This window comes from Telopea speciosissima, chromosome 3, assembly GCF_018873765.1.
Source record: "Telopea speciosissima isolate NSW1024214 ecotype Mountain lineage chromosome 3, Tspe_v1, whole genome shotgun sequence".
NCBI lineage: Eukaryota > Viridiplantae > Streptophyta > Magnoliopsida > Proteales > Proteaceae > Telopea > Telopea speciosissima.
Window position 1 is genome coordinate 15,710,507 of NC_057918.1, and position 14,897 is coordinate 15,725,403.

Genomic DNA, 14,897 nt, shown 5'->3' on the forward strand with positions numbered 1-14,897 from the left:
CATAACACCGGTCTTCTTCAGAGTAATCTACTTGTGGGATTTTATGTATTGTATTTTGTAATGGTGTACATAATGATTTTTAAGCTTGTACATATTTGGGTTGGGTGTTTGGTCCATTACATGTACAAAAGTAAAATTATAATCTTATAGGGTGAGGTTTTTTAGGATTTCTTATATATTATTTTTGTAGAGGAACACCCTAGAATAAGCAAAGGAGATCACATTGTGAAGTGGAGAGTAGTCTAGAGTTTTTTTCTAGCTTAGTAAAATATCCCTGATACTCTCTTAGATGGATGTAAGCATTTATGCTAAACCACGTTAAATTCATTTTGTGTATGATTGTTTGCTTGGATTCTTCTTCGTGATTGCACATTCGATCCTAACATTGAGGCACCATTAATGTGTGAGAATCTCATATGGCACATCAATCGAGGCGAGGAAATTAACTTAGCCAACAAGGGATTCACATGATTAGAAAAAAGAGTGTGTATAATATGATCCCTCGAATTGGGATGAAACTTGACATCCGGGCAATGAACCTTGAGGATCACCTATCCACAAAATTATAGCCAAGGTTTTAAATCAAGGAATTGAGATCCATATAAGATCCATGGTATCCGATTCATTCCGAAATGCCCGAAATCGGCCAGATTCTACTTTAACTCTAAAAACCCAGATTGGATCGACCAATTTGAATCGGCAGGATTCAGGATCATGCTCAACCGATTCTGATTTGAATTGGTCAATTCGACCGATCCGATTCTAATTTTTACACCCCATCTGACCTGTCATGTGGCAAAACCAAGGTCCTCTCCAAACCAACAGAAACTTAAAAAGTGAATTTTAAAGACTTAACTTAAATGTCTCAGCTCTCATGTTAGAATCGTTTTTGGGGTAGAAGCTTTCATGTTAGATGGTGCATACATATTCTTAAAACCCAAACTATAAAATACTTTTGGGGTTTACCCCCCAAAAAAATTACTTTTGGGGTGTATCTTTGATTTACAATGACATAGCAACTGCAGTTATAATACCTACCTACCCGGATCCCTACCCGTATGTGTATGCTTCACGTACAATTAGGTGATGACGCGCTTTTTTTTCTTCTTCTTAACAGGCAGCAGATAGGTACATGTCATCATCACCTACCCGTACGTGAAGTCTACATAGAATAGGAGATCCAGAATATGTAACTATCAGGGGAAGGAAGAGGAGAAGAAAACTAACACAAAATGTCTATAATAAACTCTTCAATCAGGCCATCCAAAAGCTGCTTTTCCACCTCACCTACAACCTCACCAGTTTCATCCACAGAAAATCCATTCTTCCAACCCAAATCCCACAAACTAGTCAACACAACTCCTCCATTGCCCATGAGATCTCTCTCCAGCATTAAATAAAGGCTATCCATCAGAAGAACATTACCACCACCATTGCTGCAATTTGTTAGATTCTCCAACCCATTGCACACTTCCTCCACTAACTGATTAAAAGAGAAGTCAGTTTGTGGATTTGGGATCCAAACCAAAGGAACAACTAGTTGGGATCTTCTGAGACTTTTTCTTTCCAAGAGTTCATTTGCACACTCCAAGAGAATTCTGGAATTGATTTTTCCAACTTCTTCAATACTACCTGCTTTCTCTAAAGCTATAGGTTTGTTGACATTGAGGTGAAAGAACTCTTCCACACAGCTGAGGAATGATGGGCTGCTCAAAAGTAATGATCTGAGACTAACTTCAGTTCCAACAGCTTTCTGCTCTATAGTCTCATGGCCAGATAGCTGGTTAGTCTCTTCTGCACTTTCAATACTACTTTCATGCTGGCTGCTCTGTGGTGTAACTTCACAGTGAAACTTCTTCAAATCTTCACAATAATCTATAGTCAGAAGAGAAATGGGATCATATAAACAATAAACAGAAATAAATGACCAGGAGTACATGGATATTTGTAACCAACAGGAAACATTACAGATATAATAGAATCACATAACCTTAAAGTTATGACTACTTCCATGCATTTCCACATGTATATATCAAGATAATATAAAAGCTATTATTTTCCTTCTTTTTCTGTACTTTAACACCCATCCTCTATTTGTTCTTTTCCTTTCAACTTTGCAGAGATGGATAAGTACCTTTGATTTTAAAGAGAGATTAAAGTTTTTGGTAGTTCAGGTAACCTGACCCACCATCCCCCCTCTCTCTCTCTCTCTCTTCCTCTATTTTCTATTTAAGGATCAATTTTTTTATTTTTTTTTGGGGTGAAACTTTTAAGGATCAATGACCTCCCAAGTTTGGAAGTTGTGATTCATTAAATGATTTCCTTCCATAAAGTAAATTTAATACGTTTATACATATGATGCACAGGATGAGGAGGTTTAACCACATGCTGTAAAGACCAATGAATGCACCAAGATGGACAGCTTATTTAATGGAAGATGCGCCTCTAAATGGAGAGTAATGGCAGAAGAAGATACTTGTAGCTAACCCACAGTACTTTGGAAGAATTTTTAGTTGATTTGAATTGATCTGTATGACTGTATATACACATAAAAATGCATGTAATGTCATACACCAAATGGTAACAATGAAATTTCGATGACCGGCATGGTTTAAGTGAGTTATTTGATCTCTAATTAAATAATTTGGTTACCTTGAGAATGCATTTCAGATAGCCCTGTTCCTTCCTCTATAGGGCATTGATCCCTAAGCAAAGTGTTTGTTGTTGTCAAAGTAGAGTCTATTTCACATGTCAGATTGGTTTTCTTGTCCTTGTTCTTGCATTGTGAACTCTCAGTCTGCATATAATAGCAAATTGTGTTAGTTTACTTTTTCTTCTTTATGGGTGAATTCAATGAAGCCTAGCTTCCACAGTTTTTACACCCATATTCCTTCATTCCCTTTGAACTCTAAAACAAGAAGCAGTTCATAGTGTTTGGATAAAAAATTTAGTTAAAGAAACAAAGTACGTAATATGGGCATATATATCAGGACATGCAATAGAATTAGAAGGAATACTCACAACTGCACCAATTGCCACAGATCTTCCAATGGGTTTAGCTTTTTTAGCCAGCTCTCTCTTCACCTGTTTGGCAGAATTCTGTGAAATGGGTTTTGTGGAGCGTGTTGCCTTAGGATTTTGAGTGGTACTTTCTTGGTGCGTCAACCTATTCTTTACCATGGTAAACGTTCTATCTGGCTTCTGCAACTTGGATGAGGTTGCTCTGGCATGGTCTTGAGATCTTGACAGAGTTAGAGATTTCACATTCACTTTTTCTTGTGTTTTTGTTCTATCAGATAATACCTTCTCTGCCTTCTCAGTTTTTTGGTTATCCTCCTTTTTCTGTGGATCATTATTTAGAAGAATAGAGGACTTCATCTTATAAGAAGATGCCTTTCCTTGGTGGGTTTTCAACTCTCTTGCTTCTAGTTCCCTGGTTTTCTCTTTGGGGTTTTTAGTTCCTTCTTCACGGATAAACCTTTTGGTTTGAAGCTCCTTTTTTGTGTCCAGTTTTTTGGGAATCTCTTTATGTTCCAAAGCTCCCTCTTCTCTTATGAACATTTTAATTGCAGGCTCTTCTTCTCTTCTCTTTTTTCCAGGCCTCTTCTTTTGGTCAGCCTCCACCTTTCTCTCTTCCCCAGTAGACACTTTGGAAGGAGGTTCTCTTTTCTCTTTCAATTTGAGCCAATTGTTAGGTTCCAAAGCTGTCTCATCCCAAATAAACTTACCTTGAAGGGGACCACCTTTCTTCACACAAGAACTCAGAGGTTTAATGATTACAATAGGTGGGATTTCGTCATCCATTCTCTGTTCGAAACAAGAAGTATCCGAAAGATGGGACTGAAACCTATGTCTTTCAACATGTTTAGTCTTCAGAAGTCCTTTAAAATGCATGGTCTCAATGATGTCTTTAAGTGTTTTCCGATTTGGGTCCATAGTTGAATCCACAAACTGGGGCTTCCTTGGTTTTGGCATCTCAATATCAAAAATGGGTCTTGGCTGACATGAATTCTTGTTGCTCTCCATTATCCTTTCAGATGTTTGTATTGGTTCTGAAGGGAACTGTTCCAGACCCATAAGCTTGGCAATCAAACCCAGAGATTTTGCCTTCTTCTCCTGGGCTACTGATGAAACTGAACTATTGACAGATGGAGAGCTCTTAGAGGGAACCGGAGTTGATCGGCTTGAGCTTGTGGAAGGAATATCCAAATCAAAATCAAAATCAACTTCAACTTTGTTTCTACCCCAAGAATCCTTGTCTTCAGTGGAATGCATCGGTAAAAGGTGTTGCCTGGAGAAGCTGTCTCTGATCAATTTCTTAAGTTCCTCACTGCATTTCCTAGGAGACCCATCAGCAGAAAGTCTTGGGTTTTGCAAATTTATTGGACTATTTTTGAATTCATATCGATCTGAACAAGTTCTTCCAACAACCAACTCATTCGCTTCTCGTTCAAACTTCTGTTTCTGTTTCTGTTTCTTCAACTGAGACATGTATTTTGAATTTTCTTGCAGCTTGCCAAGCATGATCAGTGACTCTTGCAGATCCAAAGCACCCTTCAACAGATCTCTTGCAATATCATCTTTAGATTGCCCATCAAAGCTCAGACCGAGTGACCATGAATCAATCATGTCATTTATCTTCTGAGCTCCTCTAGAGACCTCCAACAGTTGAGAGGGAAGTGGAATGTCTAATTCTCTGCTGATACCTGCAGAGACCAATTCATTCCTTTCTTCCTTACATACAAAAGATGGATTGGAAACTCTCCAGTGGTCCTTCTGAGTTTGTCGCTCCATCTTTCGTGAACCACTCTTGGATTTTCTAATTGTCCCACATTCCACAACCCCATTTGGATCATCACAGTGGGCAAATGATCTGTAAACAACTGATTTGAGTGTATCTTGAGGCATATTCTACGAGAAAAACCAAAAAAACAAAATCAATTGACAGGGACAGATGCTGAGATTAATCCAGATAAGCTCACCACAACAAAACAAAAACTTAACTTACAATACTTACAGGCCTTTGATTTTCTAAGAAAATTCTTCAAGCATTAGCTATGAAAGAACCCTACATGTAAAACGAAGAGAGAATCAATTGCCAAAGAAATTGAAAAGTTGAAAAGAGAAAACTACAAAGATTCTCCTTTGACGATTTCAAACCATACATACTCAGAAGTCAGAATAGATAGAAATAAAATAACCCACATAGTAATCAACCTCAAAATGGATAACGAATCAAATTAAAATCAAAATGCTCTTTTGGATTTGTACATTAGTACATAGACGAGGGTTCATAACCAGTATTTAGCTCTAGCTTCTAAAGACTGAATGAGTAATCAGCTTAATTTCCTGCTATAAGATAAATAAGGAATTTAGAAGAAAGAAAACTCATACCTCAGTGCTTGTGCAAGATACTTTCTGCTCAAACAAAGCTAAAACTCCTCCTCCCGCATCTGTTCACCAACACAATCAACAGCAGAGACCCCAAAAAAAAAAAAAAGAGTTAAAATACCCAAAGAAGAAATCAGTCCAGCTCAATCATGAAAGAAAAGCTTAAAAAAAATGAAAAATGAGGTTGAGCCCTCTGCAAGTTATCGAGATCTCTCACCTCCATGTGAGCTTGCTTGGACATGCAATTTCAAGAAGAAGAGCACCAGTCAGATTGACTTCTGTCTCATACCCACTTCGAAGTTCGAATATTCAAAACTAAAATGGATTTGCCTATGGTTTTTTATTGATTAAGGCTACAATGAGATGGGTTGAAGTGAATTGAAGGAGTAGTTTTGATTTCTTTTTCTGAAATTTCTTGATACTTGCCGCATGGTTCTTGCAGAGTTACCAAATAAGCAATCAATTTCAACTTTCAAACGATAACGAGGGAAAGGTAAATTACTGATTGAGGTTGGAAGAAAAATAAATGCAAGATTGGTGACAGTGCACCAACCAAGTAGCCAAAAACAAATAAGGCATAAATGATAATTTTCTAGTACAACACTAAAGACCATGTTTGGTCACTTTTAATAGAAAATAAGCTCAATTATTATTGTTATTATTATTATTTTTGGCTTCAATGGATCTGCATATAGAATTTATACCCATTAATTGTTTAGGGTTACCATTAACAGCTTAGCTTAAATCTAAATCGTCATTAATTGAAGGAAAGATAGATTCCATAGTCATTGACTCATTGTTGAATCCAAACTTACTTCTTGTAGTTAGATTTACAAGACCTTTGAATAAAAAATTAGATCTTTCTATTTTCATTTTCTTTATATCTTCTTCTTCTCTAATCTCTAATTTAAATCGAAATCGATAATGGCCAATTCCATGTCAGATTCCACTTTTAAAACCTTTGGATAAAAAGAAAAGGACGAAAGTTCTCTAAACATTGTAGCAAACGAAACCATTAGAGCTAGAAGATTCTCATCCAAAGACCTTCACAAAGAAAGAGGTGTGTACCATCTTGCCATTTTTTTCTGTCTTGTCCCATTAAAATTGAATATTCCAAGTTTTCAACCGTTTGAACATAACCAATTCATTAGAAATAGTGCAACTCGTGCTGACCCATGATATAAATTTAAGCTCAAATTTGAACAACAATTCGTTAGGCTTGAGATTTAGCTGTATTGGAATTTCATCAGATCCGCTTAAGTAATTTTTTTTAAAATTAAAAATAGGGGTAGGGCTCCCATTCATCCACCATAAATAATTTTTCTATAGTCGTTCAGTGGGTAGGGAGTCAACGTCTATCTCTACGAGAGATACCAAATGCAATGATCTCAATGGGAGAATGAAGGAAAGGGAAAGTTTACAAATTAAAGGGTCGGGCCTAGAATCGATTGCCCCACACCGGGTCTACCTGATTATTGAACGTGTCTAGCTTAAGCCTGGCATGTTTAATTAAGCTGGCCAGGCACGGTTGGGCACTCAAGCCTAGAATTAACACCCCTAGAAGAGTGTATCACCCATACTCAGACACAAAAGGGGAGGGGGGGAGGGGAAATGACTGCCCTGTCTCCCATAAAAAGCGAAAATCTCTCCCTCCTACATGCCAACGCGTATACTCCTATTTGGCAATGTGTGCTCGCAGGGGCCATGCTCCCCATAGAGAACATCGACCCAAACAATAATTATGAAGCTTGACTTTTTTTTATCAAACTTGAATTGAAAGGCTAACAACTGTATCGTATGATTTTCTTGTGTTGGAGTGTATAGAAGGTACCCACCCAAGTCAACATTGGAGGAAACCATAGCACATGTAAAGATTTCACATTCACCATACAATATCCGGGAGTGAGATAATCTCGGGTCAAAGGTTAGTTAATTAATTTAATCTACCTGTTAATTCTATTAAGTATATGATCTGTCAATTCTCCCACAGGTTTGCAGCACCCTTACCAACTTAGTGGAGCTTGATTTGTACTGGTGAAGAAGATAGAATCTTCATTTATGGTGATTTAACGTTTTGATTAAACTTCTAAAATAGTGATTGTCATCATTAACTCTCGTCTTCTATTGGTAAAAATCTAAAATACCATTTCTCGATTCAATAAGATGGCGAGATCATGTGGATTAAGGGTATATTTGGAAGGCCAAAAATAATTGAAACTTTTTTAAAAGGAATGGAGAAAAAAGACAAATAACTCGATTAATCGAATCAGATTAGGGAGAAATACATCCATAGGTTGAGAGTTGAGACACCCTGGCTCTGAGGGCAGGTTAGGGTTGAAAATTTTTGGCCCTGAGTCAGGGTCAGGTTAGGCCAAGGTTAAGGCTTTAGGCTGAACGCGACCTAGCCTAACTCAGTTGGACCCTATTTTAAATTATATGATAAAATATGGGAAAAAGAACTCTATATCCGGAAGTGTGGCCTACGTCAGCACTCCCATGAGTCCATTTCTCACCCTCTATGAAAAGACAACTTTATCCCCTTGTTTTGAGTAGGAGAGAGATAGACACATGGGATACTGGCTTAGGCCACACTCCCGGATATAAAACTACTTCCCACGATATATACATTGATATATTTTATATGGGAAGCAGTTTTCTGTACGGGAGTGTGGCCTGCGCCAGCACTCCCATGAGTATGTTTCTCCTCCTTAAAACAAGGTGGCAGAGGTGTCTTTTTACATGGGGAAGAGAGAGATAGACTCATGGGAGTGCTGGAGTAGGCCACACCCCAGGACAGAGATCTTTTTCCCATTTTATATATTATAAACTTTAAACGCCATACACATTTTGTTATATAATATTATATATGAAGATAATAAGTGATATAATATATTTTATTATAGTATTATTTTTGTAAAATTGATAATTTTCTCCCCGGTCTAGCCCATCCCATGCATCTCCCTTCCCCCTCCCCATGATCAGAGCCAATCATAGTCTACCCATCAGACCCTGAGGGCAGGTCAGGGGTGGATTTTCCAGGCCCTGAGTCAGGGTCGGGCCGGGCCTAGGCCAAGCTAAGAGGACTCAAGATTGAGCTGGGGTTTTAAAAAACCCAGTTCAACTCGACCTTGTTGCAGCCCTAAGTGTCCCTTGTAGGGTTTTAGTATATCAGGTATGACACTGATATCAATAGATTCAATACTGATACAAATCAGTCATATTGGCCCGATATCAATTCCAAGTTAAAAAACCCACTTTCTTTAAACCTAAAAAAATCGCAATTTAGCCGATTCATTGATGCTAACTATATCGGTCAGATATCAATATTGGGTACTACCTATATCGACACATATAGGCCGATACAGCCTATATCATACCCATAACTTAATCCCTGGTCCCAATGTGGTTAAACCAATTTAAGTCTACCATTAGCTATAATTCAAACAAGACTTTGAAGTAACTATTGTCAAAACAGTTCTCAGATCAGCCATATCACCTTACTCCCATGGTTTAAGTTCACGGTATTGGATCTGTTATCGATCACCCTGAATACTGATGTAGGATTAGATATGAATCGATGAATTCATATCGACCTCAACTGATACTAATACGGATCAGCCAATACAGCCAATGCCAAATCGATACCTCAAACCATGCCATACTCGGATTCGGATCTTCTACTTCCGAGTTGCCCCTATTGCCGTGCGCTCCAGACACAGCAAGGCTGTAAAGACCGCCTTACCCCCACTCGGGCAAGGCACTCGAGCAGGGGTAGGGTGGTCTTTTCACTGCCTTGCTGTGTCTGGGGCGCATACAGCAGTAAGGGCAGCTCGACAGTAGAGGACCCCGACACTGCCATACTCCACCAGCCGAGCAGGTCGGGCTGGTTAGTCTAACCTTAGTCAAATCCATCTCAAGCCAAGCTGGTCACCTTAATTAGAGGATCATTTTAGATTGCTATAATGCGACCGGACCTTCACCTGACCCTCGGGTATTAAAGAATTATTAGTAATTGGTAGACATTCTCGTGATATCTTACCTTTCACAATCTAGGCAGAGTATGGTTAAAGGGTCAATGAGTAATAAAAGCTTTGCCAAAGCAACCTACGTGACATGTTTAAATGCATCACAGGACTCTTGTGGAATGCTATTATGAAGCTGACCCTTCATTAACGTGTCCATCATAAATGTCACCAAATATTTTGTTTGGGTTTCCCTTCTATCTTATGCTTAATTATGAGTAGCACGGTTCGAGAGATTGGAATCGTGATGGGATCGGTTCCCATCGAACCAATCTCGAGTTGGACTGGATGCCATAAGCAGGAATCGGTCGATTCCTGCTCCTCCTCATCCATTTCATCGCTATTTCCATGGGAACTATCCCATAAACCAGTCGTCTTCTTCCTCCACTTTTCTGTCTCTTTTGCCTCGACATCGAAGTGTAGTTCACCGCTACTCTTTGCATTTTTTTAGAAACATAGATTGAAACTCTCTCACCTAGTGTTTCAAAAAACCCTAATTTTCACAACCTTAGAGGATAAGAGAGGGAATTCGATGGAGGGGGAGGGGAATGGCCAATTTGTGGCCATCTCTCCTCCCTCCTCTTTTATAATTTTGGGCTCCCTGTTGCAGTCTGTTTGAAAATCTTAATCCTTGTGGGACTATGTTCGGTCAATCCCTTCAATGACAGGTGTCAATGTCAATAACGAGTATCCTTGTAAGGGTGTCAATTGGTTTGGTTTTGGTAATTTGGTTCGGTTCCATGCTTTGATGGTGTAATCCAAAATCGATCTGAGAACTGAGTCGGTTCTAGAAATGGAAATCGAATCCGAACCAAATCAGTTCCAATTCGGTTTCCAATTCAGGTCTAATTCAGTTCTCCAATACAGTTTCAATTCGGTTTCCCAATAAGGTTCCATTTTACTAGGTTGGCAATTGTTCTTGCCTTGCTGAGTTATCAAGAAACTCCATTTGTATAAATAAAAAGCTCACAAAACCTTAAAGGAATCAAAAATATTAATAAAATAAATAAGAAATCCCAAGTGAGTTCTCTGCTTTGAGATCTCATCTTTCACCTTATTCATCTATAAAGTAAGAGAAACACATCCAAATTATAGATTCAAATGGAAAGGCAACACCATTAAAAAAAAAAGGTATAGGGTTTTGGATTAAATGTGGTATTCGATTCGGTTTTGATTCAAACAATGGTTTTTTGAACTAAAACCGTAATCGAACCGAACCAAAATAAATGATCATATAACAAAACCGAAACCAAACCGGATTTATTCGTTTTGATTTGGTTAATTTGGCTCGGTTTTGGGTTCGGTATTCGGTTTCAGTTTGGTTTTAACACTCTTTATATCCTTGTTTGCTACAAAAGAAGACAAATGTATCAGTTTTGAAATGGGTTTGCATATTTGTTTCGACGAGTGTCAATCTTGGTGTTGGACTGATTAGCCTAAATTCTCACCAAATAAAATAGGATTTCAAGTTTTTTTTTTCTTTTTTGGGATAAAGTTTCATGATGATAGTATAGTCTACCAGTTTTTTTGATCACATGGACTGTTGTATAAGTGGTACAAATTATGGATTAGCAAAATAATCTCAGACTCAAATTCAATTATATCCATGTATGTCTATGCATTTCTGTATTTTTTTAGTCATTCATGTATGTTCATGTTGGATATACATTTTTTTTGTAGTTTTTGATTTTTAAAACTTGACTTCGTCACTTGACAAACTTTGTTTAAATTGAAACTAACACGACATATGATATGATCTACGTATTTACAAAATTTGGAGAATGCTAACCTGACGATTCTCTCAATCTCTCTACTGATCAATAAATAATGGGGCCTACTCTATCGTATAACTGCGCAAGGTTACCATTTCTCTTCTAAATTTTAAGGTAATGTTTGGTTGGCAAGAAAAGAAAATATATATCATAAGACAATAATAATATGATAAGACGGATAAAATAGGGGGATCGAGGGTACCAAGAAGCAAAAGCCAAAGTTCCTGCATGGCAGGCATGAAGTCCAAAGAACCCACATCGCTCATCACATACATGAATTTCAAAATGTATCAATAAAGTGGTATGGTCCACGTACTAAAGACAATCCAAGCCTAACATTAGGTATCTACAGCTCAAAACGTATCCGTTGTAACACTGTGGGCTGCTTCCCACCAGAGAAAAGTCAACACACAACTTATAGATTCGCAAAGAAAATTGGAGTTGGCAGCCGAAAGGGATTCAAAATTAGCCCGGACCAAGCTTGACTTAGCTTTTACCAAGCCCGTGAAATCGTTTAATAAATGATTCGGTTATGATTTTGAAATTGAGGCTGTTTAGTTAAACGATTTGATTTGAATTGAATCAAACTGTCTAATACTCTTAAATGTACCAAAAACAAATAGAAATCGGTTATTGAATCGAATCGAAATCATGAAACCGTTTAATAAATGGTTTCAAAGTTGAAACCATTTAGTTAAACGATTTGAACCAAACCGAACTGATTATATTGAAACCAAACCGATTAACACCCTTACTAAAAAAGAGTTCAGATTTGCTATCCACATGAGGCTGGGTGGGGACAGATCTAAACCCTCCATGGGGGTGTAGGACCCGCCTCTAAGGTGTAGGACCCATGCCCCATGAAGGGGTCAGATCTGTCCCCACCCGTCCCCATGTGGGTAGCTGATCCAGACTAACCAAAAAGGCCCTAAATATTGAATTGGAAATTGATTTTTTTTTTTGGGGTAATAATTGGAAATTGATTACATGTAAAAAATAGAGAGGGATGGAAATCCTAGCACCCTATGTGTCTATATCTCTCTCTTCATCTTCTTTGAAATGACTTCTTTACCCTTCAAAGGATAGAAGAGAGAGATAAACACATACGGTGCTAGCATATCCAGCCTTTTCCCAAAAAAAAAAGATTATCCACGTTGTGTATGTCATGTATCTCTCACACTCTCTCTCCTTCTTAACATGTGAGTCCTTTACATATAAACCATGCAATGTTCCTTACCATTGGCTCTACATGAGAGATTCCATCCTACAACGACAATGTATCTATTTCTTGACTTCTTCCACACACACACAGATGCTACAAGTGTATTTTCGGTTTTAGACCATTAGAATATCCTACTTCCATTGTTTTCGATAATTTTAATCGTCACAATTTCGAATTATAGGACATGTTATTCACTCTAATACTATTTAGTAAGGTGCTTAAAGGATGTTTGCTCACCCCCAACACCCCAACAAAGTGAATAGTCACTTATTTGATTATTGCATGTTTCACAGCCTCAGTCAAAGATGAACATTCTGTAAATATCTCATTTTGTCATTCGGAAAATGTGCATAACAATGACTAATGGACGTTCTAGACTTATAAAAAATGTATAGTTTTATGTAAGGGTGCAAGTTTGACCATGTCGGCTTGAACCCGCTCTGAGCCTGAACAGGGTCTGGGTAAAGATATTTGGCCCTGAGGGTGGGTCAGGGCTAGAAATTTCTGGTCCTGAGTTAGGGTCGGGTCGGGCCAGGGTTGAGGCCTCGGGCTAAGCCTGGCCCGGCCCGGCCTGACCCTGTTTTAAGTTATACTATAAAATATATATTGATATAACATATATATTATAAACTGTAAACGTCATCCACATTTTGTTATATAATATATTACATATGAAGACAATAAGTGATATAATACATTACAATGTTATTTTACGTAAATTTGATAATTTTCTCTCCGGCCTATTCCAGCCCATGCATTTCCTTCCCCCTACACATGATCATGGCCAATCAGGGTCAGCCCGGACTGATCCTCAGAGTTGAATTTTTCTGACCCTGAGTCAAGGTTGGGTTGGGCCTGGGCTCAGCTAAAGGGACTTAGGGGTGGGCTAGAGTTCTATAAAGCACGACCCAACCCGACCCTGTTGTAACCCTAGTTTTATGGTTGGAAAACCTCTTCCAAGATTCATACAATGTTTGGGATTAGGAGCAGTGGGAAAGTTGACTGAAAATTTAACAAATTACCCTTAAAATGTTTATCTGGTCAAAAAGATATTCAAAAGGCTTCAAAATAGGCCCAAATTTCAGGACTAATTGAATTCTCATTTAAAACTTCGATGCTTGGAGATGGTTTGAAATTAAGTTAATTTGGTCATTATTTTGAGAAAAATAATTTAAAAAAAGGAGAAAGAATGCTACTCGGTCAAGTCTAGGCATGGCAACCATGCCTAGACACATAACTGCCTTGAAGCATCTAGAAATGATCGTCTTACCCCCAAGGCTATTATGTGTCTAGGAGTGATCGCCACAGCTAACGCACGACTGAGTAGCATTCTATTCCCCTTTTAAAAAATAGCAAAACCTAGGTTGACCTCATGATCCGTACCAACTTGGACTAAACCTAGCCCAAATCATGTCAATCTTACCCAAGAGCCAGCTCTAGACGAGCTATAATAGGCATCTATTATTAAGGCTGTGTTTGGTATGCATTCTGTGTTGTTTTCATATTCTTGAATGATAAAAATAACTATTTTATCATTCGAAAATGTGAAATCGACTTAGAACGCTTTTCGAGAATGCATACCAAACATTACCTAGGCTATTAACTATAATAGGGAATCATTCTCTTAATTTATTTCGTTATATCATGATATGATTTTGCTTTTTATTGATTGGGTCATGAAGTGTGTTGTCCGTTTGTTGTTTTATTTCATGGCATTTCATTTCTTTTTTTTCTTTTTTTCTTTTTTTCTTGGATTCTGTGATTGGTTCATTTTCTTTTTACGATAAGATTGAGTTTTTTTTTTACAAAAAAAAAAAAAAAAAAAAAAACAGATTGAGTGATTTATATTTTCCACTGTGTGATCTTTTCAATGTTCTTCATGCTTTGGTAAGCAAAGTTAGGTTAGCTTATTCGATAGGTTATTTAATTGGTGTTAGGTTTTTGTATTTTATATATATATATATATATTTATTTATTTCGTTTAGTTTTATTTTTGTATTTTATATGACTGTTTTGGTCTCTTGGTGTTCTTCTTTCTTGTGTTTTTTGAGTGGATATATTTTATTTTTTTTATTATATAATATGTGGGTCTTTCTAGGCATCACTATACCTAGTGAAGTATAACACTTCATTATTTGCCATTTGGCAGTACATATGGGGTAAGCCATGTGACAGAGGATCAGACAGGCGTCGCATTGGTACAATATCAGCTTAAATTAAGTAGAGGAAGTAGCAACATTAGAAAAGATGCCATTTTGCATTTTCTATTCATCTCCATTTAATGGTTATTTGATAATTTTCCTAAACTTTGAATTAAAGTTTGAGCAACTTTCATTGATTACATCGGACTAAAATTTGCCATTTAGATGTGTACACTTTCAGTTTAAAATGACTAGAGGAAGTACCAAAATTACAAAAGATTTCATTTTGTATTTTATATTCATCTCCATTTGATGGTATTTTGTTAAATTATTTTAAACTTTGAATCAA

At 37.4% G+C, this 14,897-nt stretch overlaps 1 protein-coding gene across 2 annotated transcripts; it reads right to left on the minus strand.

Moving 5' to 3' along the window:
* Positions 1-1,211: 1,211 nt before the first annotated feature.
* On the minus strand, positions 1,212-5,113 carry LOC122653498. Of its 2 annotated transcripts, none has more exons than XM_043847349.1 (4): positions 5,018-5,113; positions 3,028-4,911; positions 2,653-2,797; positions 1,212-1,875 (listed from the first exon to the last, which is right to left on the minus strand). In XM_043847349.1, the coding sequence occupies exons 2-4, from the start codon at positions 4,906-4,908 to the stop codon at positions 1,223-1,225; spliced, it is 2,679 nt and encodes an 892-aa protein (XP_043703284.1). In that variant the 5' UTR covers positions 4,909-4,911; positions 5,018-5,113; the 3' UTR covers positions 1,212-1,222. The 2 variants fall into 2 exon arrangements, with proteins under 2 accessions (XP_043703284.1, XP_043703283.1); XM_043847348.1 differs by having other exon boundaries at positions 3,022-4,911.
* Between the last annotated feature and the right edge of the window lie 9,784 nt (positions 5,114-14,897).